Source organism: Buceros rhinoceros, unplaced genomic scaffold (genome assembly GCF_000710305.1).
Source record: "Buceros rhinoceros silvestris isolate BGI_N320 unplaced genomic scaffold, ASM71030v1 scaffold28581, whole genome shotgun sequence".
Lineage (NCBI taxonomy): Eukaryota > Metazoa > Chordata > Aves > Bucerotiformes > Bucerotidae > Buceros > Buceros rhinoceros.
Window position 1 is genome coordinate 33,545 of NW_010392989.1, and position 25,181 is coordinate 58,725.

General features: G+C 39.1%; 1 protein-coding gene across 5 annotated transcripts in view; it reads right to left on the reverse strand.

Annotated features, from left to right (window-relative positions):
- LOC104500973 (alpha-actinin-2) overlaps window positions 1-25,181 on the reverse strand; it is a 69,736-nt gene that overhangs the window by 19,189 nt on the left and 25,366 nt on the right. For 3 of the 5 annotated variants that reach the window (XM_010144705.1, XM_010144703.1, XM_010144706.1), the window contains exons 3-12: window positions 24,284-24,403; window positions 17,980-18,066; window positions 16,802-16,889; window positions 14,660-14,738; window positions 10,386-10,467; window positions 8,182-8,267; window positions 4,784-4,876; window positions 3,580-3,810; window positions 2,285-2,432; window positions 666-816 (exon numbers count right to left, since the gene is read on the reverse strand). In XM_010144705.1, the coding sequence (XP_010143007.1) occupies window positions 666-816; window positions 2,285-2,432; window positions 3,580-3,810; window positions 4,784-4,876; window positions 8,182-8,267; window positions 10,386-10,467; window positions 14,660-14,738; window positions 16,802-16,889; window positions 17,980-18,066; window positions 24,284-24,403 (1,165 nt within the window). Of the gene's footprint in view, window positions 1-665; window positions 817-2,284; window positions 2,433-3,579; window positions 3,811-4,783; window positions 4,877-6,979; window positions 7,066-8,181; window positions 8,268-10,385; window positions 10,468-12,154; window positions 12,234-14,659; window positions 14,739-16,801; window positions 16,890-17,979; window positions 18,067-24,283; window positions 24,404-25,181 lie in introns of all 5 variants that reach the window. The other 2 variants (XM_010144704.1, XM_010144707.1) reach the window with 2 other exon arrangements.

Genomic DNA, 25,181 nt, shown 5'->3' on the forward strand with positions numbered 1-25,181 from the left:
CCTGCTGTCCTCTAGGAGAGCTTGTGTGTTTGATTGATTGTGTGACCCTGAGCAAGTTATTTAGTTTCCATATGCCGCATTACCTTTTCTGTAAAATGGAGACACTGACTCTTCTAAATATAATATGAAGAGATTGTGAAAATAAGTATATTAGACACAAAACTTCATAAAAGTCAATGCATTGCCCGCTACTATTGAGATAATTCAGGGTTGTGAAGTTTTTAGAAAGAACGATGTACTTGTAGGAAAATACATGATTTTAAAGTGGAGTTACTTGATCTGTAATTTGTGTAAGTGAAATTCTTTTCTAAGCTAAACAATTCACGGCCAGTATCACTCAGCAGACCATATGATCTGAGAAATTAACACCTCCAGGATTCCCATCAGCTCACAGTGAACTCCTCAGCAGAGCTAATGCTAAAAGATTACTGTTAAGTCAATTTTAAAACATTTGTTTTCAAATAATTTTGGTTAGTTGAATTTCTATATTTGGTTGGGGGTAAGGGGGAGATGAGGGAAAGGTCTCAGTGACCAGCTCAGATAATATACTTATGAAGCTATCTCTGGAATTCTTACATTGGTACCTTTGACACTATCAAATTCATTGGAAAGAGTTTATCGCAAAGTTAAATGTCAGCAGCTGCAAGCCTTTAAATGGAACATACTTCAGCTCCTGGGCAATGGCAGCGATCTGTTCCACCCTGTCCTGGTGAGCAGCCAAATCACTCTCAAAAGCTTCATGTTTCCTTAACATGGCGCGGACTTCTGTCAGGGAAGCAGATTCATAATCCTTCTGCAGTAAGATCTGCTCTTTACCTGAAAGAGGAAATTAGAATTTTAATAATTTTTTACTAATTTATTGGTTAGAACAATTACAAATTTAGTCAACTTTTTAAACTGAGACATGGTGAAAATCACATGTATGAGATGAAGTCCCACCCCTGCTGAAATCAGTAGCAAATTGTTAGCACAACAGTGTTAATTAGAAATACGTATTTTTAAAGATCTCTCAGTAATTCCTTGATTTTTGCATAAGCTGCTTATACTGTCTAAAACAGCAAATGTTACATTGCTGGAGAAACTGGCATAAAAATGGTATATTGACAAAAACTCAGACTCTGAACTACTGTGGTAAGTCTTTTGTAGTGTAGACTCATGAACCCAGAAATCGCACTGCTATGCTAAGCTTCGCTTTTACTAATGATCTACTATTCTTTCTCATATTCTGCCATCAATTCATTATTCATTTCAGCACTTAAAAAAAAAATCAGCTGTGTGGCTGCCTTTTGTATCAAACACTGAATTTTAAGTGGAAAATGCCAACCTATTTACAAAAGGCTGGAGAAGCAAAGAGGAGGTCAGAAACTGAAATATTAATCCTCAGTAGCTCCTGTGTTGGACAACTAAATCTTTACAGACAGCCCCAACTGCAGCTCACCACATGGCATTACACAGCTCTCTGAATTCTAGAGCCAGAAGGGACTATTGTTCCACTTGCTATGTACCAGTTTATGTGAAGTTTTCCCTGCATAACAGCCGTAACATGTCACCATGAGTAGTTCATTCTCAGAAAATAGGCTCTTAGGACTGATAAACACTGTAGTTTCCCTTTTAGTACCTGCTTGGCAGCCATTTACAGCCTTGTATGCTTCCAGCAACTGTGATAGGGGATGGACTTTCACAGTGTGAAAAGATTCTAGCTGGAAAAAGCCAGAAGAGTGCCAGAAGCAGGAAGACAACAGGATAGGAGAGCAGGTCTATGTTTAATGATCCTGTAGCTGTTACAACTACATGGAACTACAACTACATTGAAAAACAGAACTTTAAAGAGGTATAATCCAGAGTACAGAGCAAAGCAGAAATGAGTCTGTAATCACATAGTTTATGTGGATTTTTCAAAACATCATGATGACCAAATTATAATCAACTCAGAATAACTCTGTTAACACTTTCACACTTACCAGTGGTGTCACTGCGTTCCTCGTTGGATTGCTGGTGTATAAATACATAGGAATGAATTAACAGTAACGGTCTCTATTCACATGCTGCATATTCCCACTAAGTTTGACTTACTACCTCGAGAGTATGATTTTCACAATTACATTTCATTAGTGACATGCCTACAAGGCAGAATCACCTCTACAGTCAACAAAACCTGCAATTTTATCTGTATTATTTTATGTTTCTAAAACTGTCCAAAGTACTTATGAGTGAGTTTCTGGATGGCAAGTATTCAACTGTGAACATTAAAATATCAAAAAAGTTAAAAGCCAGCTCTGCTCACCATATGCCCACTGTTCATGAGTGGAAGCCTTCTGCCTGAATTTTTCAGCCAAGTGCTCAAGCCTTTCCAGCCTTCGTATTTCATTCAGCAGCCACTCTTCATAGCCTTTCTCAGCTTGTTCAAGTCTCTGCCAAGCGCCGGCAATATCCTTCAAAGAGAATACGTGGGAGAGAGTGGATGAAACTATAATGTCTTTTTATCCAAATTTGCAGATTTCTGATTCATTCACAATAATGCTCCAAAAAGCTAAGTTTTTAAGTGCAGATTTTGTGAAGTCACAGAATCATAGATAATGCTGTCAGGCAGCTCAGCAAGTCTTGCCGTCTGGACATCTGCTCCTAAGAGCGCATCCTGTTCAGGTGGGTTCATGAAAGAAACTCCTATACAAATGGCTTTCAAACATAGCTACATATTTAGAGTCTTCACGATATATTGCTTTTACCTCCCATTTTACAATGTGCATGTTGTTTCATGACATACCTATCTCCTATCAAAATAAAACTGTTTTGCGCTTGGAAGATGATGACAACAGCAAAACAATTAGTATCAAGAGGATTTGGTGTCTATTTCACCTGGAATACAAATTCATTTCACTTTCTGTGATGCACAAAGTCTTGTGAGCTTCCTCAGAAACTCAAAGGCATGAGTAGGAAACTGAAGTAACAGCACCTTATTTTCTGTGTATGGGGATTGGACAATGGCTCTTTTCAGATAGTGCAATTGTCTGTTTATCAAATCTGAGCAACCAAAACACAATGATAGAACAGAGTACAGAAAAAGGTTTGCTATATTCCATAGGAACTATTTTGACCCACAGTCAACTCACAATATTTATCATCAGATGAGAATTCTTGGTACTGACTATTCTTATCTTCACAGACATAAGAAATAAAAAAAAAATTTAGACAGTAGAAAAAAGTAGAAACATATATTGGGCAATCTTTGTTTCTGTTTGGTCTAATGACCAAAATATCAGCAAAACCACTGCAAGATTTGCTTAAATAAACAGTATTTGGCCTCACTGATAGAGAAGTATTGATAACACTCCTAAAGGAAGCCCTGTACCACCTCACATCTCAAGACAATTCGCTCTCCGGGGGAAAGCATTCAAAGAGGCAGGAGCATGCTTAAGAGAAAGCAAGATTCTGGTAAAAGGAGTGGTTTGATAGTGATAAAGTGCAACAAACTGAAGTTTCTGAGGATGACTTAAAATGGCATTTCAATCCTTCCCATTGAAATTTTTGTGAGAACGTTGATAAAAAGGAGAGTAGAATATTGATGCCTCCTTTACTTACTGAAACCATTTTCCCCTCTGATGGCATGAAAGCAGGCCGATTGCTGATTCTCAGTTTTGTCTGCAGAGTGTTGAAATTGATCTCCAGTTGACATTTCTCTTGGACTTTGGGGGGTTTGTGTTTTCGGCGGTAGTCCCGGAAATCTTCTAACTTCTTCTGCATAGCCTGCATTGTTTTCTCTGGAGTTCTGTTTTCCAGCCAAGGAATTGTCCGGCGAATCCATTCTAAAAGCTTTCAAAGCCACACAAACAATTGAAATAAGGCAACGGAAATGCAACTAAAAAATTATATCGAATGCACAAATCCTAATCAAGTTTGCTCCATTTTAATAGTATTGACTTCAGTTGATATCAGTGCCTTAATGGCACAAGATTTTCAAAGCTGAACAGTATTTTTTTTAATTTGCCCAGGTATTCTAGGTATTTCTAGAAATATCCTGATTTTCAGAAAGATGATCGCACATATAAGGCGTCTCTAGCTAATTACTCATAACTTGAGTTATCCAAAATGACTTGCCACTTTCAAAAGTATTGGTCTTGATGTCTCAAGTAGTCATGAGATCAGGTTGGACACCAGCAAACTAACTCAGGTCATACAAAAATTGTCACTCAGAAGTCTGTTAGCAGCAACATAGCACTACTGTCTTTGTGTCTATGATCTCGCTATGTTTTTGCAGGCTATTTATTAAAGACACTTGTGCACTATGCATCTGTAGTCCTGACACAAGAAATTAGCCATTTACCAGGAAAGGACAAGAGGACCAAAATGTGCCCCCTTTCTCATTCATTTGCTGCCTGTGTTCACGGGTGCGTTGTGAACACCCTGACAGACACTGCCCAGTGAGCTTTGAAGTACACAGACAATGGGCTTGCTTGAGTGACAGGATCCTGTATGTTCCACATGCGGTCAAGGATGGCTATCTGGAGATTACAGAGGCAGCAAGCTTGGTCTTAGGGGAGATTGATGACAGCCCTCAAAACATTAATGAGACTGAGTGACTTGCTGGAGGTCACACAGGAGGTCTGTAGCAAAGAAGTCACCTGAACCTTGACATTTTGGGCAACTGAGCTTTGTACCCTAGCACTGTGAGATTTATCCTCATAGTGTCTTCGCTTTGCTGTCCTGCAATGAGTGCATAAGTCTTTCAGCTTGCAGTATTTCATGAACATAATTATCACCACATTACAGATACAGCTGTATTTACCTCACTTGCTAGTCTCTCATATTCTTCCATCAACCTCTCATTTTCCTGATTCACGGCAAGCACCTTACAGATCCGGTTAGCTGCAGTCTCAGCCTGTAAAACACAGCAAATAACATGACATATTCATAAACACATTCTGAGAAAGGTACAGGCTTGAAGAAAGAGAGAGAATGTGGCTGCTGCAAATAAAAATCACATAGTTTTATAGCTGTTGATTTGTGCTCCTAGGTTACTTAGGTATGTATTTACTCTCCTTATGCAGTCACAGATTCTACCAGCCTGGAATAAGGCACAGATCAGCACAGAAATCATCTTGTTCTACAACTAAGCCTTATTATACAAGGGGAAATTTCACATTGGCATTATAGTTGTCCAATAATTCTTTTATTTTCAAAGATGACTTAGGCCATTCTATAAAGTTATCCTATTAGGTTATTGTTTTTTAAAAAATCACACCAAAAAAGCATCACACTTGTTACCCACACTGGAAAAACACTGCATATAATTCAGGAGTCTCAGACCACTCTGTATCTGCATGCCATATGTGAACATACCCTTGAGAATATATGTGGCTCAACCACTGACAGCAAATCTTTTCACGCCTCCTGCCAAATTTATTTGTGCAGGCACCGTGTAGCTCTGCCATATTTGAAATTTACATTAGTAGCTTGAGATCACAGATCTATTCTTTCATACAAATGTGAGTCTGGAGTATATCTAATAAAATAAATATATGTATAGACTCCGGTGTTGAGAGTATGTGGAAATCTCTCTTTTGCATGAATAGCAAACACCTCATACCCAGAAGCAAAAGGGTGCAACAGCATAGCTGTGCTGGGCCCAGGTGGCCAAGAAGGCCAATGGTGACCTGGCTTGTATCAGCAATAGTGTGGCCAGCAGGAGGAGAGAGGTGATTGTCCCCCTGTACTTGGCACTGGTGAGGCCACACCTTGAGTCCTGTGTCCAGTTTTGGGTCCCTCACTCCATGAAGGACACTGAGGTGCTGGCCTGTGTCCAGAGGAGGGCAATGAAGCTGGGGAAGGGTCTAGAGCAGAAGTCTTACGAGGAGCAGCTGTTGGAACTGGCGTTGTTTAGCCTGGAGACAAGGAGGCTGAGGGCGAGTCCTTATCACTCTCTACAACTACCTGAAAGGCGGTTGTAGTGAGGTGGGGATCAGATTCTTCTCCCACATGCAAGTGACAAGACTAGAGGGAACAGCCTCAAGTTGCGCCAGGGGAGATTTAGGTTGGATATTAGGAAAAATTTCTTTACAGAAAGGGCTGTCAAGCATTGGAATAGGCTGTCCAGGGCAGTGGTAGAGTTATCAGCCCTGGAAGTGTTTAAAACATGTGTAGATGTGGCGCTGAGGGACATGGTTTGCAGTTGGACTCGATGAACATAAATGTCTCTTCCAATCAGATGATTATGTGATTCTGCGCTAAGGTGTAGGAGGCTACCAGACAGGAAGAGAAATTAAATCCTGAGGATGGAGGGAAAATATCAACTACTTTAAGGGGTTTGGCTTGTTTCGGTTTTGGGGTTTTTTTTTTCACATAAATTGGGTTATGTCCATTTGTAGGCTAGAAATATATGAAGCAGAACCGTGGGAAATGCCACATTATTAAGTGAGAATCTCATCCTGTATGACAGATTTGCAGCTGATGTTCCTGCCTTTTATACTTGGTCTTTGATCCGCAAATAATTGTTGGCTTCAGTGGGAAGCCCACACAAATACTGATGTCTTCTTTGCCTTTCTGCATCTTCAGGCATCTTTGAAAATCTAGCCCTAAATTATTACTCAGCATGAGTAAGTCAAGAATAGTCTCAATCTCCAAAAGTCAAACATTCTTCTAGGCGGCAAATGCATAAGATGTTGATGCAGCAACAAACAATTCCATTTCACAGTATCTTCAAATACCATTTTTCTGCATTACTCTTTATAATCACCCAATAAAGACCCAAAATTAGAAACAGGAATGTCCATTGAAATTATGGAAGGCCAACTTGCCATACAACATTTAACTAAATGGGTTCAAGTGTTGGTTAAAACAAGTATTAGTGCTCAAGTAATACTTGCAATTGTTAGTTAAAACCAAAAAGTGCTAAATTAGTTGGTTTTTTGTTTTTAATGAACTAGTGGAAATGTGAAACAACCAATCAAAACCACAGCAACCTGAAGGGACAGTTGATTAATACCTGCTCTGCTCCAGCAAAAGCATGGTAGAAGCAGGACACATATGTCATGATAGCTCTCTCATCGGGTTTGGGAGTGTTCACAATATCTACAAGAGGGGGTGGAGAAATTAAAACAAAACAAAAAAAAGATCTGAGGAGTAGAAAACAGGATGATTAAATAAACGCACAACATAGTGTCATTCTAATTGTTTTTCCTTGTCCATTACTCTGTAGCTAGAGACTCTACAAAGCTGTTAATAAATATAATATTATATTGATGGGTGCTGACAGAATAAAACATACACTAGAAATTCAACATAAGCTTTTACAAAGAGGTGGAATTTTTTCAATAAGCTTGATCCTGCAGTATTGTCATAGGGAGAGTGACCTTATTTTTACCAGGACTATTTGCTTAAAGAACTGGCACGCGTATATCTGGTGACTTAGACTGTGGGGTTTTTTTTGCTAAGACACAAGAAAGACAGACTATGTTTTGATGTGAGGATTAGTTATAACCTTAGTATTATATATCAGAATTCTTTATATTTCTAATACCTGAAGCAAGTCCAACTCTACTGCCTTGCTTTTTAAAATTTTCCTTCTTTTCATTAGGACATGATTCCAGAGCTCTTCTGAGATGTCTGTGCACGTTTCTGTGTCTATTTTGCACAGTTGCAATGGTTTATGTTGCTATCTGTACTTACCATTAAGCATTTAACATTTTAAAAACAATCCTGAAAACATAAGAGAAGGGTTTATTTTCTGAGCATCTGTAACAATGATTTTGGCATCTGTAGCAGGAATAATATCCAGCAGGGAGAAAAAAAGATGGCATTCTGCTGTTGAAATTGTTTTTTTCACTAAGAGCTTATTTTCTTCTTGCATTTTTAAAGGTGCTTCAAATGAATGCACACAAGTTTAATCGAAGAGAATAACATCCCCTATCCCAGTCAGTAACCAGCTGTCAAAAACCTACTGGATATTATTAGTATATATACAGAAAGATGACACAGGAAGGTTTGTTTCTATGGGACAAATGGACAGACTACTACTGGATCTACCAAGACAGTGGCTCACAGAGAAAATCAAGCAGCAGGAAATGAGTTCAGCATTAAGATGCTGTCCTAGCAACTAGTGAGGAAAAGATCAGAAGAGGAAAAATTGCTGAAAGAAACAAGACAGAAGGCGAAGGATGAGATCTGATCCATCTTCTACAATCTCACCTTCTGAGCACCAGCAAATGCATGGTAGTAACAGGAAACATAAGTCATAATGGCTTTTTCATCAGGTCTGGCAGTGTTTACTACATCTGTGTAGAGAGAAGAAGGTTAACTGCTCAGAAATTCTCACAAGGTACTTCCATTGGATTATGCTGATGATGCCATCTCAAGAATCAAATCTCTCAAGAATTCAAAATAAATACACCATTATTCAGGTTGCATCTGCTTGCTGATATCAGTGCAAAGCTACCTGAGCTTTAGGAATCGGTAAATGGAAAAGATACAGCTCTTCTTGAAACAACAAAACATCTGAAGACTGAGACTGTACAGAAGGGTATTGCTACCTTCTGCTTTGTGGAAACTCCCAAGCAGATGGCATGGCTGGCAGATCTACTGCATTCAGCTTCACTGTCGCTTCAAAGCAACTTCATCTAAATCACTAGAATTATTCCAGTTAAAGACAGCCACTGACAGTCACAAAATAGGAGTGAGTTCATTGTACATTAGTACAGGGTCCCCGTGACTGACAGGCTGTTGACATGTATTGGAAATCTGTAGAAGTCTTGGAGTCCAGAATATATTTTGTGCTAAGAAAAGCCTGGTGAGTAACAGTTTTGCAATCTTTGCACCAACCTGTCTTTTTAGTTAATAGCACAAATCACAGAATTTGGCTTGGCTGGCTGATAGCTTTGTCCCTATTATGGCAAGAAAGAGTAAAAGTGTAGAGAAGGTGCAGTCAAGGTACATTGGTAAAAATGGAGCTTTTTGATACTTTGAAGAGAAAGGCAGAAAAAAGATGATGGGTTTACACCAATTACAGCTGAGTGATGAATCATGCTAGTAGAAGCTGCAAAGATTCCTGCCAGCGTAAGGAGTTGGAAGATACCGGTGTGAAAAGACCCAGGAATAAGGTGACAATTTCTAATATTAACAGTGAGATTTCTAAGTTCAAGACAAATGTATTTACTGGTTTTGCATCTACTTCACATAGTTGTAAACAAAACTTTACAAAGTTTCCACTGAGAACACAGTGGAAGTAAAGCAAGTAAAAAGTGATGGTGAATACTCAGAGGGTGTTCTAAGAGCATGGTTTTATTTCCGCCTTCCCTGCCAAGAAGGTGAATAGTAAGATAAGGGCTAGAATGTGCAGAAAATCTGGTGAGGAAAGAAAAGGGTTTCTTACATTGAAGGTAAAGAGAAAACATAAGGAAAGGAGGGGGATAGTAGGAGGTGTTCAATGGTAAGGAGGTAACACTTCTGTTTATTTCTTGCACAGTATTTCACTGTAAAATAATTAAGTGGTGCTTGAAAGGGGAATTGCAATTCAGAAAATTAAAATAATTCCTTTTGAAGCATGATGGTGAAACCAAGAAACCTCTTCAATGAAGAGGTTTCAACCTGGATTTTCCAAATCATCCTGTATTGGCCTAACTTTCCTACCAAAAAACTTCAAGGAAAGTAGACACAATGAGTCTGAGAGCTCTGGATAATTGCTGTGTCATCACTGCTCTACTGACAAGCCACCAGAGCAGAGTCTGCCTATTTTGAAAAGAATACTTTGAACTAGTGTAGGCAAATTCCAGTTGACAACATTTTTTGTCTGGAACGCAAAAGTTTGGTTATCTTGAAGAAATTCAGGAAACTTTACTAAACACCAACAAAAACTGTAGGAGAAATCAAACATTTGTTAAAATTATCACTGCAAAAGGTTTACAATTAAAATACATGAAGAAAATGCTTCCCTCAACCTAGCTCTCTCATAGGAGGCATGTTGTTAGTATGTTTTGAAAGTTCTGTACTTCTATTTCTATTTCTGGCCCTCTCACTTAAACACTTTAAAAAATTAATACACTTTAAGCTTCTAAAAATGGTATTTCTCTTTATTAGACTTAGATTTTAATTTCTTAAAGGCAAGGATAATCTTTTGATCCTGCATTTTTACCTCATTTATCACAGTGGGGCCATATACTGAGGTTAGGGCCCAAAAAACTACAATAAATACAAAGAAGAAAGAATGAAGTAAAAAGTGAGTGAAATTATCAAATAAATGGGGAACAAGAAGGAAAACATTGTTTGAAAACAAAGCAGGTTGCTCCATTATGATTCATGTGGAAAGAATGTTGAAAATCTGCTAGCTACAAGACAGAAGAAGTTTTATTGTTTTTTGCTTGTGAGTAACACAAACTTCAGTAAGATATAACTCTCACCTTCTGCATCCAACATCTTAGGGATATCCAAATGCTTTTCAGCAATTTCCATGGCAAGGTTGATATTTCCTATGGGGTCATCCTGCATGAAAGAAAATACAACTAGTCAAAGACAGACATTTTTTCTTGAAGCAAGACTACAGTAGGTACACCAAAACTTACTCTGTTTTTCCAAACTGTAAACCAGAGTCACAACTATTGTTCTTCAAAAAGCGGAGTACAGCTATATGAACTTTTGGTCTTGCTACTCTTTTAAAAGAAAACAGTAATAAGTTCTTACATACCAGTAGGACTCTGCTGCAAATATGTTCTGGAGGGGAACATAGATAATGTATGCAGTGTACGCTCATAATTCTGAGCTAATTCTGAGTGAACTAGAGGAGTAATACATATAGTCAAGGCCACTGGTCCAGCAGGCTATACTAGACCATTCATCACAAAGTTAGTCCTGCAGGGTTTTATACCTACTATACATTCTATTACAGTGATGTGAATTCTACTGAGCTCAGCCAGGTGCATGCATAAGAAGAAGCAAGCACAGACAGAACAGTAGTTCTCCAGAAGGAGCAAAACTTCCCAATTCTGGCTCGAACAGACAAAACTGTAATGCCTCTATAAACTGAATTTTAGAGCTGTGGAAATTTAAGAACTTTCTCTGGTTTTGAGATTTTCGTTCTGGTTTTTGAAGGAAAGAGAAAGGAAGCAGTGAGCACAGTTCAGATAAACAATAGCTGTTGCTGACAATGGAAGATGTGTCAGATTAGGGCTGCTTGCTCCTAAGGAAGCCTTCCCTTATCAGCTTGGAGAGACAACGCCCTATGGGAAATGGCAGTTCATGCCAGTAATGCTGTTATTATTTTCACATATTCACAAACTGCTAAATGATCATAGCCGCTCTGAGCAATGCCAATGTCTACAGAGAGAGGTTGGGAAAATAGAACACTGAAGAGAAGCATTAGAGATGCTGGAAGGCACTGAAAAAGCATTAACAGATTTTCTGTAGGGAATCTCCAGGGCTTCCATTTGAATTGAAAGAAAGGTATCTTTCTTTATTGAAAGAAAGCTACTTCCTAGAAAGGTATCTAGTCTCAAGCATTCTTCTTTTGTTACTTTGAAATCAGCTTAATAAGATTAATTACATCTTATCCCAGCAACTTTCTAAGTTTCACAGAAGTCTGTTCCTCATGCACATACATATACCAGGCTTCATAAGTAGTAACGGCCACGACATGTCTTTCTGTAAACATATGATACTAGATAGCCTTTCCTTTAAAAGCTGCATCTTCAATAAAATGTGTTATGAAGAGCAGTTTACATTTTGAAACCTAACAATTTGGATATAATAGAATACAAAGTCTCTAGTTCTCACTCTATTATAATTCAGCAGTTTTGTGCATCATTAAGAGAAACTTAAAATGTGGACAATATTTAAAACCAATGAACTTCTTTTTGCTATTACAGAAGACACCATATGCAAGGTTTACCACATATGTATCCAGCAACTCTTACTAAATTAGTGGGACAAAAAATACACTAAATCTAGAGTTGAGACTTATTGACTGGGTTAAAACACTACGCTTATGGATGAGTGATGAGCACCTCCTATTGGTGTGCTTGTACTAAGTCCATGAGTAACTAGTGCTCCACTGGTAAAGGATTTATTTAAATCACAGCAACTTCTGAATAATTGGAGATCTCCATCACCCATCCTTTTAAATAAAACTACAAGCCACAGTAACTAAAAAGCTCTGCTACAGCTAAAGAAATACCTCATCTAACTTGTCATAGTCAAGAAGATCAGGCCTGTGTCTATGTATAAGGGCGTTGAAAGCAAGGCCATCTTTCCAGCTAACAAGTTCACGCAAAACACATTGGTGAGAAAAGGAAAGGACAGCATGCGGGAGATAAGAAACAAAGAAACAAGACACCAAGACAGCTGTTAATGTAACCAAAATGAGCAGTCAATCAAACACAGCCAGATCAGAAAAGCAAGATCTATTTTAGGATTTTTCTGCGTGTGCTTTACGTGCCACAGCTCAGCCTCAGCTTGAAACCTGACCTGTTCTCATTTTAGAAACCTTTACGAGGGAAATAGTAACGCTGAAGCAGATCTGCTTATGTTCTATACCATTTTCTCAGCACTCATACATCGGGTGGTTACGCTGTCAAGTTCTTTAGTGCTGTGTACCACTTTTCAAAGCACAAACTCAGTCTAACTTCTGTTTGTGCCATGCTTAAGCACACAGCTTAAGAGACAGGAAGCTTCATTCCATGAATATGTTTGTCCATAAGAAAGGTTGTATATTAGAACAAGCTGGTGTTGATGGTTGATGTTTTGCCCTTTGGTTCACATCTGCACTTTTCTTAACAACTGCCTAAATTAAAATCTTATGTGTTTAGGTATAAGTTCATTTAATTTTCATCACTGGACACCTTGGGGACTCCAGCAAAAAGTTAACATACATATAAAGTTTTTAAATAATTTCATTTAATTTATTTATCTTTTCCCTCATCAAAGGCTTTCTGATAATAGTCGATTGCACTAGTAAAATAAATTTGTAATGGACAGGCATGGAATGGAAAATATACTCTATGATTTACCAGTTTCTCTCATCAATGAAATGTTGCACCCAACAAATTAAAACCACGATTAAGTTTTCTGTTTTGATGGTGTTTACATCAGACCTCAAGATGTATTTATTCCAAAGAGCAGAAAATATTGAAAGCTAACATGGAATGACAACTTCCACTTTCTTTCTAAGTTTTATTCTTCAGTAATTATACCTGGAAATTCTGACATTATTACTTGCTCCTCACTCCTCACTCTAAACCAAAGTGGCTGCTATCTTTTAGAAAACATCCATTTTTGCCACGATTAACACACTGTAAAAAAGTAGCTCTGTCATCCCTGTGAGGTACTACCTAAGGAAGGTAGGATATGAGTTTTGTTTCCATTCTCTGGAAGTATTAGGTAGAAGTATAATCTAAGAATCGGTGAATATTTTCTGTGCAAGACTAGTAACTCATTGTGTATTCCAGATTACCAAGGGTAGTGTTTGTTTTAAGGAATCTTAGGACTAATCATCATCTCACTGTTTACTGCTTTGCAATCTAGTCATTTACACCAGATACGAAACAGGATGGAGTGTACAATACTATCAGTGGTGAATGGAAAATTCCAGAGTATTATTTGATTTAACATCCAAATTGGGCAGCGTAAAAGGCTTCATAAACTGCCTGGCAGCTGAGGACCAGATTGTTTGCAATTAAATGCTGAAGTCGTTGTAATGGTGACCTGGTTTAAGATAAGCAGTATAGCACACCTTTGGTTTTGTCCCAGGGTGCATGTGCCTATGCTCATGCACCTTGGGAGCACCCAATCTTGTCCAACCCTGAGGACCTAAGTAAGCATGTGCAGCAGAGGAGAAAAATAGACACGTCAACCAGCCAATGGTGTTTTCCTCCCATGACACCAGCATATCTCATTGGCTCTGGCGTTTTGGTGTGCCTCAGCACTTCCTTTAAAAAGGCATGGAGGCAGGGCCCAGTGCTTTCCTGCTGGCACTGAGGCCATACGGTCTGGTGCTGCCGCCACTGCTGCCACTACCTGCCCTTTTCCACCGGTCTGGCCACATGACTATTGCTCCCTGAGGGCTATCAGCTTTGTAGCCTGTATTACTGTTTTCCTAACACCAACAGAATCACAGAAGAGTGGATGGAAAAGACCTTTAAGATCACTGAGTCCAACCATTAACACTGTACCGCCAGGTCACCACCAAACCATGTTCCTCAGCACCACATCTACATGTCTTTTAAACCTCTTCAGTGATGGGACTCCACCACTGCCCCGGGCAGCCTGTTCCAGCGCTTCACAACACTTTCTTTAAAGAAATTTTTCCTGATATCCAACCTAAATCTCCTCTGGCACAACCTGAGGACATTTCCTCAACCCTCCCTTTTGTTGCAGGAAAGGGAAGGGGCTGATTAGGGAGAGCCTGTCCCATGACTGACCAGCTTGGCCAGCCGATGGGAAGGAAATGGAAAGGAAGGAAGTGGGAAGGAAAGAAGGACACAGGAGAGTCATGAGGTTCTTTCCTCCATGTCACTGTTTTGTATTTTTTGTTTTGTTGTTTTGGGGGTTTTTTTGAGGGAGCTTAAAAAGCCAGTCAGAATTAGTATGCGCTCTCAGCTTGTCTTTTAGAAAACATGCTAAGCAAAACAGAAGTGAGCCAGATCACTGCAGGACAGCATGCTGTACCACCCAGACAGATGACCTTATTTAGCTTGGAGTAGTCAATAAGATCAGGTCGGTGTCTATGGATAAGTGCACATAATCCAAGGCCATCTTTCCAGCTTTACAACAAAAAATAGAATGGAAAAAAATTAGTTAATAAAGTCATGGCATTTTACAGTTTGTTCCTTGCTCAAGCCTTAAAATCGAGCAGGAATTCTCCTGCCAAACCCTGACACTTACGTTCTGTCAAATCTCATCACTCTGAGCTTTTCTGTTACTGTACTCTTTTTCCTGTAGTACATACCTTACTCTACAGTCCATATACACTTCAGGACTCCATAATACTTTCTAGGCAGTGTACATTATGTGCAACGGTCCCTGTTTTCAATTGCTTAATTTGTGCAGTGTTTTAGGATAGCTCAGCGTACACATTCATCAATGAAAGTGCATAATCTCTTATTACACATATAGCATGTTTGTGAAAAAATAAGAGCAGAGCAAACCTGCAATTACTTGGATTTGCTGAAGCAATTGCCTTTTATGTGTAAGCTATTTCAGACAATTTTAATGGCACAACCATGCTGTGCCTATGGAAGAAGTCATAAATGGGCTTAGTTTATTTAAAACACTTCACACATATGACAGCTTCGATCTGAGCTCTTACACTTCGGTGTGACTTCAGGCCCACTGCCTTTCAAGGCAAGAACAGGCAAGAAACGGGGCTACAAATCTGAAAGGACTATGAGAGGTTCTTTTCAGCCAGAAGCAGTTATTCTGAAAGATACTTCATGTACACATTTTATGCAATCACTGGGACTATGGATTAGAGGTCTTATCCTCTGCATTGATGGTGCCATACTAAACATTTTAAGACTGTTAGAATCCCTATCATCAAGATGTTTGGGTGGATCCTTCAAATAACAGAATCATCTCCAATAAAAATGTAATACAATCAACCAAAATAATAAATACATTGTATAATATAGTATCATCCAGAAGGTAAAACTTATTTAAAATGAGCACCAGACTAACAAAAAGGGTTTTTTTCCAAAAAGTATAGACTAAAGTGGCCTGGACAGCCCGTTGTAAAGTAGTTCTGTAAGATCTGATCAACCCAAATGTTAGTCAGGGTACTTCCATTCAAAACATTTTCCCCCTACCATGTATCAGACCACCATATGTATGTACACACACTAAGATTTGATACTGTAACTTACAGTATACCCTGCATCCATATAAAGCTCTACTGAAATATACCTCTATATATTCAAGGAAAATAACACATAACAAATTTCAGATATCTTAAAGGCAATTCAGTGACTGTAAATCAAACAAATTCTTTTTATCTGTGGATGCATGTGTGAACCGTATCCTCTCTATCATTACACGTGCTTTAGGTGCTGTGCATTAAGAATGAATTCAAAATACCAAAACAGTGTAATACAGAGCTCTTCCTGTAAGTACTATAAGGGTTTCAAGGAAGGCAAGATCACGTGGTTAAACAATACCAATGTCAAGTTTGTCGTTTAATGAGGTGGGTCACTGGCAGAGCTACAGGAACTAGCCCAGTGAAATCCCAAAACCAGGCAGCCTGCATATGGCCTGGAACTCCCTTTCTAGTTCTTAATGAAAACACAGAACCACGAGGCTGGAGCTTCACTAAATTTTCCAACTTAAGTAATCATCCTGATTCTGAAAACAAATGTGTTTGAAGTGCTGCTGCTGTGCACTGAGTGCATTTTTGGCTCCTTATTTATAGTCACGTTACAAAATAATAAAGACTGATTCATCGTAATAAGATATTTGCATGCTCAACACGTTGCTATTTTTGCCAAGAGCAGTCTATACCTACAGTGGCTCTCGTTTGAAAGCAGTCATTTGCCAAGTCACTATGCTGTAGTACTCAGGTATATTCCCATCTACCAAGGACCTCTCATAATGTGATAGCTCTGTATGTAGTAGGGATTTTTTTTTTTTGCTTTTAAATAGTAACCATGGAAGCCATAGTAAACAATGCCAAAGACTAACCAAAATAAGATTCTGAAGATAGAGCTGAACTCTAAAGATAGTTAACAGTGAAAAGTGAAATTCTCCTGTCAAATATATACCTACACAATGGTGGGAAAAATCTGACCTAAAATAATTTAGACTGCTTCTACCCCTTGAAATAATGAAAGTTTACCTAAGATGGAAGTTCTGAATGTTCACATTTCTGTAAGGAGCAGTTTTTCTTTGACACCACAGCAGCAGCCCTTCTTTGGCAGAGGTCTCTGTAAAAGACAGCAGGGAGTAAAAAAAGAAAAAATGTAAAAAGTGTTCAAGGAATTAACTTCTTGTCATCTTAAACGTGGTCAGCCACCTGAAACTGGTTGGCCTAAGCCAACATTTAATCCTAAAGCTACTCATACAAATGGACTAATAGGGCTCCATTAGAACACAGAGGTCAGCTCAACCGAAACAACTCAGAACAGAGTCTCAGCCTGCACAATAATTCTGAGATATTAGAAGTTTAAGAAATTATATTTGTTGGTCAGCAGAATTTATATTTGGAGAATAACACCCAATACAAATATAATAGAACTAGACATAAAAGATTGTGTTGGTGCCTATATGAGATATGCTTGCAGTTTCAGGCCATTTGCTTATGGGGAGGTGTAAGTGCTGAAGAAATACCTTCATTATCTGAACACTATGGGCATCTGAATGCATAAGGACAGAAAAGATTGAACAGACCATTAGGTACACATTTAATGTCCCACAAATGACAGGCAGAACAGTAAGGAGAGCTTGAATTGACTCTGCTTTTGTTGAAAATTGGTATTAGCTTCTAGAATTCTAGACTTTTCACAGAATAGACTTGATTTAAAGAGTATCACAACTATAACATACTTCCTGATGCCAGTTACCAAGTGAAAGTTCAGAAAAAAATTCCCAAGTAGTGGAGGGGGGAAAAAAGTGATAGAAAGAAGATATAATCGGATAATATTTGCAGAAAACCAAGTATGTGCAAAGAAAGTGAAAAATGGGCAGGACTAGAAAAGTATATTGGCAATAGGACCACCATACAGGGTATAGCATGGTTTCAGGGCACCAAAGCTCAGAAGCACAGGCATGTTTCCATCTCTATAACTGAGAGACATGCCCAGAACTTCTGCATTTAGAAAGCTGGCTCAAGATCTCTGTCAGTATAAGGAGAGTAATTACTTTTTCCCTCCAGAAATTGATTTTGTCACCAGGTAGAGAACTTTCATGTGAAAAAATTATTCATTTTTAAAACACTCATCTCACTCATGCACAATTCATATAAAAAAGCCTTTTAACTAATTTTGTAATGATTTAACACAGTTTCATTACTATTACCTTCCACTGAAATATCCTGAATAGCAAAGCGAAGGATGATAGTCCAGATCATACCCAGTGTCATTTTCACATTGCCGTCAACAATTTCTAAGGCAAAAAAAAGAAATAGTAGTAGTATTCAGAATGCATTTTACATTCCTCTCTTATTTTAACCATATATTTCTATAAATAATGTGTTGTATCTAATAAATTTGTTATATTTCCACCATAATTCTTTATCTACACAGAGTTCATCTGGGTTCATTTTTCAACAAACTCATATTTGTGCTACCCTGGCAGCAGAACTGAATGTTACTGAAGTTAAGGTCACTTCAACCCTTCCTTGCTAAATGATTCTCTCCAGCTAGCTGTAACGGTCTCAAATTTTTACTTTTTAGGCTGAGTTTTTCAGAGAGAGCCTGAGGGAAATATTTATTTAAAATTTGAACAATATCAGCCTTACTGTTTTCAAATACAAAGGAACTGGAAAAAAATACGGTCTTAACTCAAATTTTAAGAAACTACAGGACATTAACAATATTATTTTTAAATAAAATGGTACTTTGAAATTTCCCTATACTATTTATACCTTTTTGAGAATTTTACTCATAGTGCCAGCACAGACTAGATATGAAGAGCTCAGGAGCCACAGCGCCTCACGAGACTAAGCTCCATACCTTCCTGCCAAGCAGCTCAGAAACATGGCCATGAGGCTGTAATGTCTTACAGCTCTGATGCCCATGCAATTATGTATCTTTAACATAAAATTTGGATTTTTTTTTTTTTTTTTTTTTACCTCTGGGGTTTCATTTTGTGTCAGGATTGCCTGAGTCTACCTACAACACAGGGCGCTAGGGACTTTAAAAAAAAAATTTGATTTTTTTTTTTTTTTTTTTTTTTACCTCTGGGGTTTCATTTTGTGTCAGGATTGCCTGAGTCTACCTACAACACAGGGCGCTAGGGAGATGCTTTCTCCAGCATTTCTCACATATACTCGGAAGTCCACAAGCCAAGTCAGAATACGGTGCTCTTACACTGTAATATGAATAGTGATACTAACTCCAGAAAATGTACTGCCAGACCAATACAGTTTGGCGATAATGTTACATCAAGCTGAAAAGTATGGTGAGAGGTTCAGCCGAACATAGTGAGTCTCTAAGGAAGTCCAGTACTGGAAGGTTTGGGAGTTGGACTGAGAGAGGGGAATTAGTGACTGCACTTCCAGTCACCTCACACCAAAAGAGCAGCGGAGCAGGGAAGGCACCAGCTTCTCCCTTACTTGAAAGTCACCTCCAGCCTTTTGCAAAAAGTGGAGATGCTGTGGCTGCCTGAGGGCCTGCTGGCGTTCTGGGGAAGGAGCAGGAGGAACTTGCAACAGAAGGAATTTCCTCAATTTAACATCAAATGCCAATAGAAGTGCCAGCAGAAAATGTAGTCGTTTTGCTGCTTAGAAATTGCCTGAATCCAGGGGCAACTTTTACAGAAGAAAGCAGCTGCCAGCTCCAAGACTCGAGATACATGTTAAATTGCAGTAGTATGTGACACAAGCTGTCATTTGAACCTATGGAATTAACAAATGTGGTAGGAGATATGTCACCCATCACTAGTCTATACTTACCTTGCTAGTGTGATAATCCAAGTTTATATATGAATGGCTATTTTTACACTCTCCCCTTTGGGTTCTATACTAATTTTCCAGAATTCTTACCTCATTTTGCCGGCTTTCCATGCATTATTACTATCTCACTGGCCATGAAAGACCTCAAGTCTCTTCAAATCTCAAAACTGAACTCTTTCAGCCAAAAAAGACCAAATAGTAATTAGGGCATGTAGCTAATTCTCTCTTGTCCCTTCTCCTTCTCCTCGATCAAGTATTTTATTGTATTTTCATCAGATGTCTGATATGTATATACAGTAAAGAAGAATTTCTTCAAATGTAAAAGAGATTAATTTAAATACTCAGGAGGCATTGCTGATTGTCAGGCAATCGATTCATGGATTTGCATAATCACTACATCACTGGTTTGATTTACATATCTGTATGTACACACAGACAGAGTGAAAGAGTAAAGAGGAAATTTTCTACATTGTGCCTCAGGAGGATTTCCAAGAGATCTACCAGCTTTGGTTTCTCATTATCTATATGGCATAAAACACTAAAAAGATATGTATAAAAGACAAGAAAAAATATCTAAGCAGAAGGAAAACAAAGTTGCTAAGTGTTAAAAAGTAACAGTGATGAGATTCATTCTTATCATCTTCCTCTACAGGTCAATATAAGACTTTGTTATTTTCTTCACTCTGCCTGTTTGATCTGGGAGGAATACACCTCCTGTTCCTGCACCTCAATTACGCAAAGCTACAGCTTTCTGGAGAAAAAGGTCTTGCTGCCCTATGAGGACAGTAAAGGCAAGAAGGCAAAGGGAAGGGGAAAATGATAAAAACTGCCCAGGAAAAAAGCTGAACAGAGCAATGTGGCAAAGTTCTCAAAGATTTTGGTCTCCAGGTTTTTATTCTGCTTGGGCTGTATTTATTTATTTTTATTCTAATCTTATTGTAGCAGATTCACAGATCATTTGGTCTTTATTATTTCTCCCACTCCCCAGAAAATCAATAGAGAAATGTTTCCTATTAAGAGGATATTTCTCTTTTGTGGTTCCCCATATCTCGGTTCCTTTCACTCAGGATGCAATTACCTTGCAAATGGAGTTGTTGCACTTTTTTTTAAAACTAAAGGGAACACTTCTAACTCCTGGACTGTGAATGGCTCATAAGGACTACTTTCACAGCTTTTGCTTTAGCTTCTTGACTCTCTAGTCTCATTTCATCACCAGTGGAGAGAAAGGCTCTTCCACAAAACAGATCAGAGTAGTTAAATTGGGCTTCTGCTTAACATCACAGTTCAAGGTGATCATCTCTCTCTTTGCACTCCACAGGCAGCCCAAGGAAGTCAGCCTCAGTACAGTAATGATGGCTTTAAAGAATATCCCTTGCTCCTTAAAAATACTAAATTGAACTTTGTACTGATGTTCCACAGGAATCACAGTTTAATTTTTGTTTTGAGGTCCCATTTTAAATGCCAGTTGGTCCCCTTGGGCCAACATGCTCTTCACCACTCAGCATGTCAGATAATAAAACATGATCCTCAGCAGATTTAGATACAAAATTTCCATGCTTTGGAAAGTAAAAAGTATTCCAAGCATCCATGTAACTCAGAGAATGCCAAAACAGATGGGTGCATCCAAGCCAGTACGCTCCATGCTCAAACATAGAGGCAGTGAGTTAAGAGGTTAAGAACTTTGGTAGTGATACAAGCTTAAGGAGCCTGTGCTTTGCCTCCTTGCTGGCACTCATTCCATTTTCATCCTATAAAGACTGCCCAGTCAACAATGCTGAAAAATGCAATAAAAGGAAAAAAAAAAAAAAGTGAAGTGTGTTTTCAAACCAGATCAGATTGCTGATCCAGACTCCAGCAGAGCTACAGAAACAGTTGTCAGCCCAAGTGATAAGGTAGCGCTGTGAAGTGTGGGAGCAAGTATGCAGGACAAGGGGGCACAGGGACTCTTTAAACAAGTACTGGTGCCAGACAACCCACGCTGTGAAACTATACCCAGTCAGAAGTGATACTGCATTGCTGCATCAGCGCAGCACTGTGCCTTAGATAACAAATTTAGTAGAGGGGGTGTGGTAAACTTAACAGGGCACTAAGCACGTCTGGCCCAGAGCTGGCTTCGTATTCAGCCTGTTTAGAGTAGGAGTGAAAGGCACATGAATTCATCTGCTCCTGCCCACATGGATGTAATCTAATGTTTGTAGCCATACTTGACATAGTGCAATGTCTTACAATGACAGGTTTGTCTCTGTATCTAAGCTATGACAGTAGCACTGGGTTTTTCTCCTGTGCTTCCATCCAAGAATTTAAAATGGTCTTTTTAATTTTTCCTTCTAATCCCTCCATTTTACAGATCAGAAATTCCAGAAACAAGCAATAAGAGCCTGCAGCACAGCCAAGAACATCACCATAATCTCCTGGCTTACTAACTACGGACTGCTGTTACATGCAGGAAGAAATACGGAGTGCATGGACAGACATCACTTTGAAGCAACTGGCTGAGAAGCTGGAAGAGGTTACTGCCTCTTGTTCCTGCCTTCCTCCAGAGGGAGTTACCTATTATTACAGAGCATCTAAACTCATGCCAGTTGCTGTCAAAGAGAACAGCAGGGTTAGTTTAAGTGGTTTTAATGGCTGATCTGACCTATCCCAGATGCTTTGCCTTCAGGTGACAGAGAAGGTGCTTGAGCGCTGCTCTGTAACCCGAGCTCCCTGGCAGTACTAAGCAGCAATAAGCAGGGCAAACTGAGGGAGATAGGAGCAGAGGACTGGACTGCTCCTTTCAGGAGCAGGTATGAGATCACGTACCTTGATTTAAATACTCCAGCCCTGCTTGGAGAACCTACGTGTGAAAACATTACTACATTGTGCAAACTGTGAGCAGAGAAAACGACCACTCTGTGCCACAAGTTACTCCTTTGCTACCCTCTTCTTTTCGGTCAGGAAGCATCAGAGTCCCAGCATGACATGACAGAAACTACTATTCATTTGCTCCACACTCTGTACTCAGTATTTCTGCACCAGTCATCAAACAGGCTTCTGTATTCTTAGTTTTCATTTCCACACATAAATTGTCTCTTTAGTACCCTCTGCTGCCAGTTCAATGCCACGTCGCTCTCAGAATAACCTTACCAGCAGAGATTCAGGGCAGTGTCATTTTTTCCATTTCACTTCATTCAACTGAGCAAAGGGCCCAGCTGCCTCTGACAGCCTGTACAACTGATGGAGGGAGCCAAGCACCTCTGAAATGCAGTACAGCTCTTCTCAGATCTGAAGTGCCTTTGGCAATTGCCTGTTTCTCCCCGCTGATGATATATTCCCCCGAAAAAGTCTTTGTTATATATAGATTTGGACTCAGACGGCCCACCTAGTTCAGTCTCAAATGGAGGTGGGCTCAAACAAATGCTCTGCCCAGAGAACACTCATTTCTTGAAATTTGGAGTTCTAGATCTAGAAACTGAACACGCTTCGTGAACAATACTTGAACAAGCTGGCTAGATCAAACCATTGTGGAATCAATGAATGTTCACTGACAGATCTCTCCATTACTTCTACAGATGCCCCTGTCCCACCTAATGAATCTTCCTGCTCCAGCCACAATTACAGTAAGCTCCCTGAGATCAAGGTTTGGAAATCAGAATAAGGACTTATATAAGCCTGGAGAAATCAAAAACCAGGAAGAGAAGACTGATAAATCAATCTAAAAAGGCCTAGCAATGTGAATAGAATATAGCTAGTGCTCCTCACCATGATACTGAGGTTACGGTCAGGGTTTTGCTCTAAGGACATGTTAGAGGCTGTCTCCAGAACGGACAGCACATCACTAAGGCTATGGAATCAAAAGTAGTTGGATATCATGCTATCCACATCGCTCCTTTGTATGGCAATGGCTATGCAAAGCATTAAGCAAATATCTCCATGGAGCAGCTAGTTCAAGACAGACCTTTGTCTTTTTCAAACGATTAACTGACTCCCATAGGAGGCATAGTTTCACCTCCAGTGGCAGCCTGCCTTCTTTTGCTCAGAGTTTACATCTATCAGCATTCAGGTAGCCAACGGCATGTTTTTATTTAACTACTTGAACAACAGAACAATACAAAGTAATAACTTCAGTAAATAACATCTTGCTTCACTTTCTTCATATGTTCAATCTCTCTCCAGCTACCGTAATTTCTTTTGAACACTCCCTTAACTCTACATCTCAATTTTTAGAAACACAGCTGCTATCCACAGTCAGTCTCGTAACAAAAAGGGAGTAGGTCCCAGCCACCTGGTAGTGATGTCAGCCTTTGTCTTGTCTGAATACTACCTCCTAAAGATTAAAAAAAAAGATCCCAGATTGGATAAAGCACAACCTAGGAATCAACCTGATTTCTAAAGGAGTTCCTTATTTTTAATAACGTATAAGAAAAACATAATGCTCTGAAGAAGAAATCATTATCTAAACACCCACCAAAACACAGACAAATCAACTTGATCTTGGAGATAAGCTAATCTTAGAGCCTCCTTATACCCTCTCCATGTGTTCACAAATTTCCACCTCTCGTCCTTTCACAAATGTAGGTCAGCAATCAATATTAAGGGATTTTTGAGGTACTCATATACAGAGAACAGCCCCTGCAATTTGGCCAAGGGTCTTGTGTCAGACTGACTTCCTCACAATATGAATGCCTAGGATCTAAGTAAGGTGTATTGTCAACCTCTATCACATACCTTCTGCACCAATTGACACAAGTTTCACTCCTTTGCTGGCAATATAATCCAGAGCTTTGTTGACATTGGCAATTTTATGGAAGCGCATCTTCCCTCTGTCTGGTTTTGGCAGTCTTTCTCCTGCAGAATAACAAATACAAAGTTTTTATTGTTACATACACCTGCCTACAGTCACTCCAGTGATTAGAAGTCAAGAGTGAATGTGCTCTGAACACTGTCTAAAAGACAGCATTTATTTTAACAGGTATTTTTTCTGACAGAATGTCAAGTGTCTTGGAACAAAACCCTGAAAAGAAAATTCAAATGTTGAAGCATCTGACTTGGATCTTGCTGATATAACAGTAAAAGCAGAGTAAAATTTTTATGTTTGCCTTAAGCATCTGGAAGACATGTAAGTGCTTCCTGATACTCGGCTTCCCGTTCGTTGTTACTGTCTGTGGTAGAGTAGCTAAATATTAAGGAGGCAGGATGTTCTCAGAGCTCATCACCTTTACCTGCCTGACCATAAAGAGAGGCTGGACTCTATCCAGCAGATTAGCCATAGCATCCCACTACATCTGACCCAGAACAATAGGTTTCAACAACTGGATGAGATCCAGTACAGCAGAGCCACTAATTTCAGAGCATAGGCCGATGTGTTTGAATGAACTCATCTTTTCAAAGAATTTCTGAAAACATGACAATGAAAAGGGATCATTTGAAGATCTTCTTTCCCCATTGAAATCTCCAGAAAAAAAAAATGTAAGTATGCTTTTCCATAAAGACATCTTAAAAATCTTCTTGCCCTTTTTCACCTTTGCTACATATCTGTAACTTGAACTATTCTCTTCCCATTCAGGGACATTCTCAGTGTACCTTGGGGACTGCCCCTCTGAATAAAACATAAAGTGGGTGACAT